The sequence below is a fragment of the Eimeria mitis genome, genomic scaffold (genome assembly GCF_000499745.2).
Source record: "Eimeria mitis Houghton genomic scaffold, Emh_scaff589, whole genome shotgun sequence".
Lineage (NCBI taxonomy): Eukaryota > Apicomplexa > Conoidasida > Eucoccidiorida > Eimeriidae > Eimeria > Eimeria mitis.
Window position 1 is genome coordinate 11395 of NW_013574127.1, and position 497 is coordinate 11891.

General features: G+C 63.8%; 1 protein-coding gene across 1 annotated transcript in view; it reads left to right on the forward strand.

The window, feature by feature from the left end:
• The window catches only part of EMH_0017080 (uncharacterized protein), a gene marked incomplete at both ends in the record, with an annotated part of 10924 nt that overhangs the window by 9522 nt on the left and 905 nt on the right, over nt 1–497 (forward strand). The window contains 1 exon segment of the mRNA XM_013500803.1: nt 173–495. Within this exon segment, the coding sequence (XP_013356257.1) occupies nt 173–495 (323 nt within the window).

Genomic DNA, 497 nt, shown 5'->3' on the forward strand with positions numbered 1-497 from the left:
GCAGCAACAGCAACAGCAACAGCAGACGCTGCAGCAGCAACAACAGCAGCCGCAGCTGCAGCAGCTGCAGCAGCTGCAGCAGCAGCACCAACGAGAGCAGATGCTGATACGCAGCAAATTGACCCCTAGCACTCACCAGGAGCTGCAGAGCAGCTTCCGCGTTGCTGCTCAGCAGCAGCCATCCCCGCTGCTGACGCAGCAGCAGCAGCTGCAGCAGCAGCAGCCGCAGCAGTCTTACCCACAGACAGTGCTGCAGCAGCAGCAGCCGCCGTCGCCGCCGCCATACCCACAGACGGTGCTGCAGCAGCAGCAACAGCAGCAGCAGTCATATCCACAGAAAGTGCTGCAGCAGCAGCTGCAGCAGCAGCAGCAGCAGTCATACCCACAGACAGTGCTGCAGCAGCAGCAGCAGCAGCAGCACCAGCTGGGGGTGCCCCCGCAGCAGCAGCACGCCACCCCCCTTCAGCCTCGGCAGCCTCTCACCCCGCTCCAGAAGA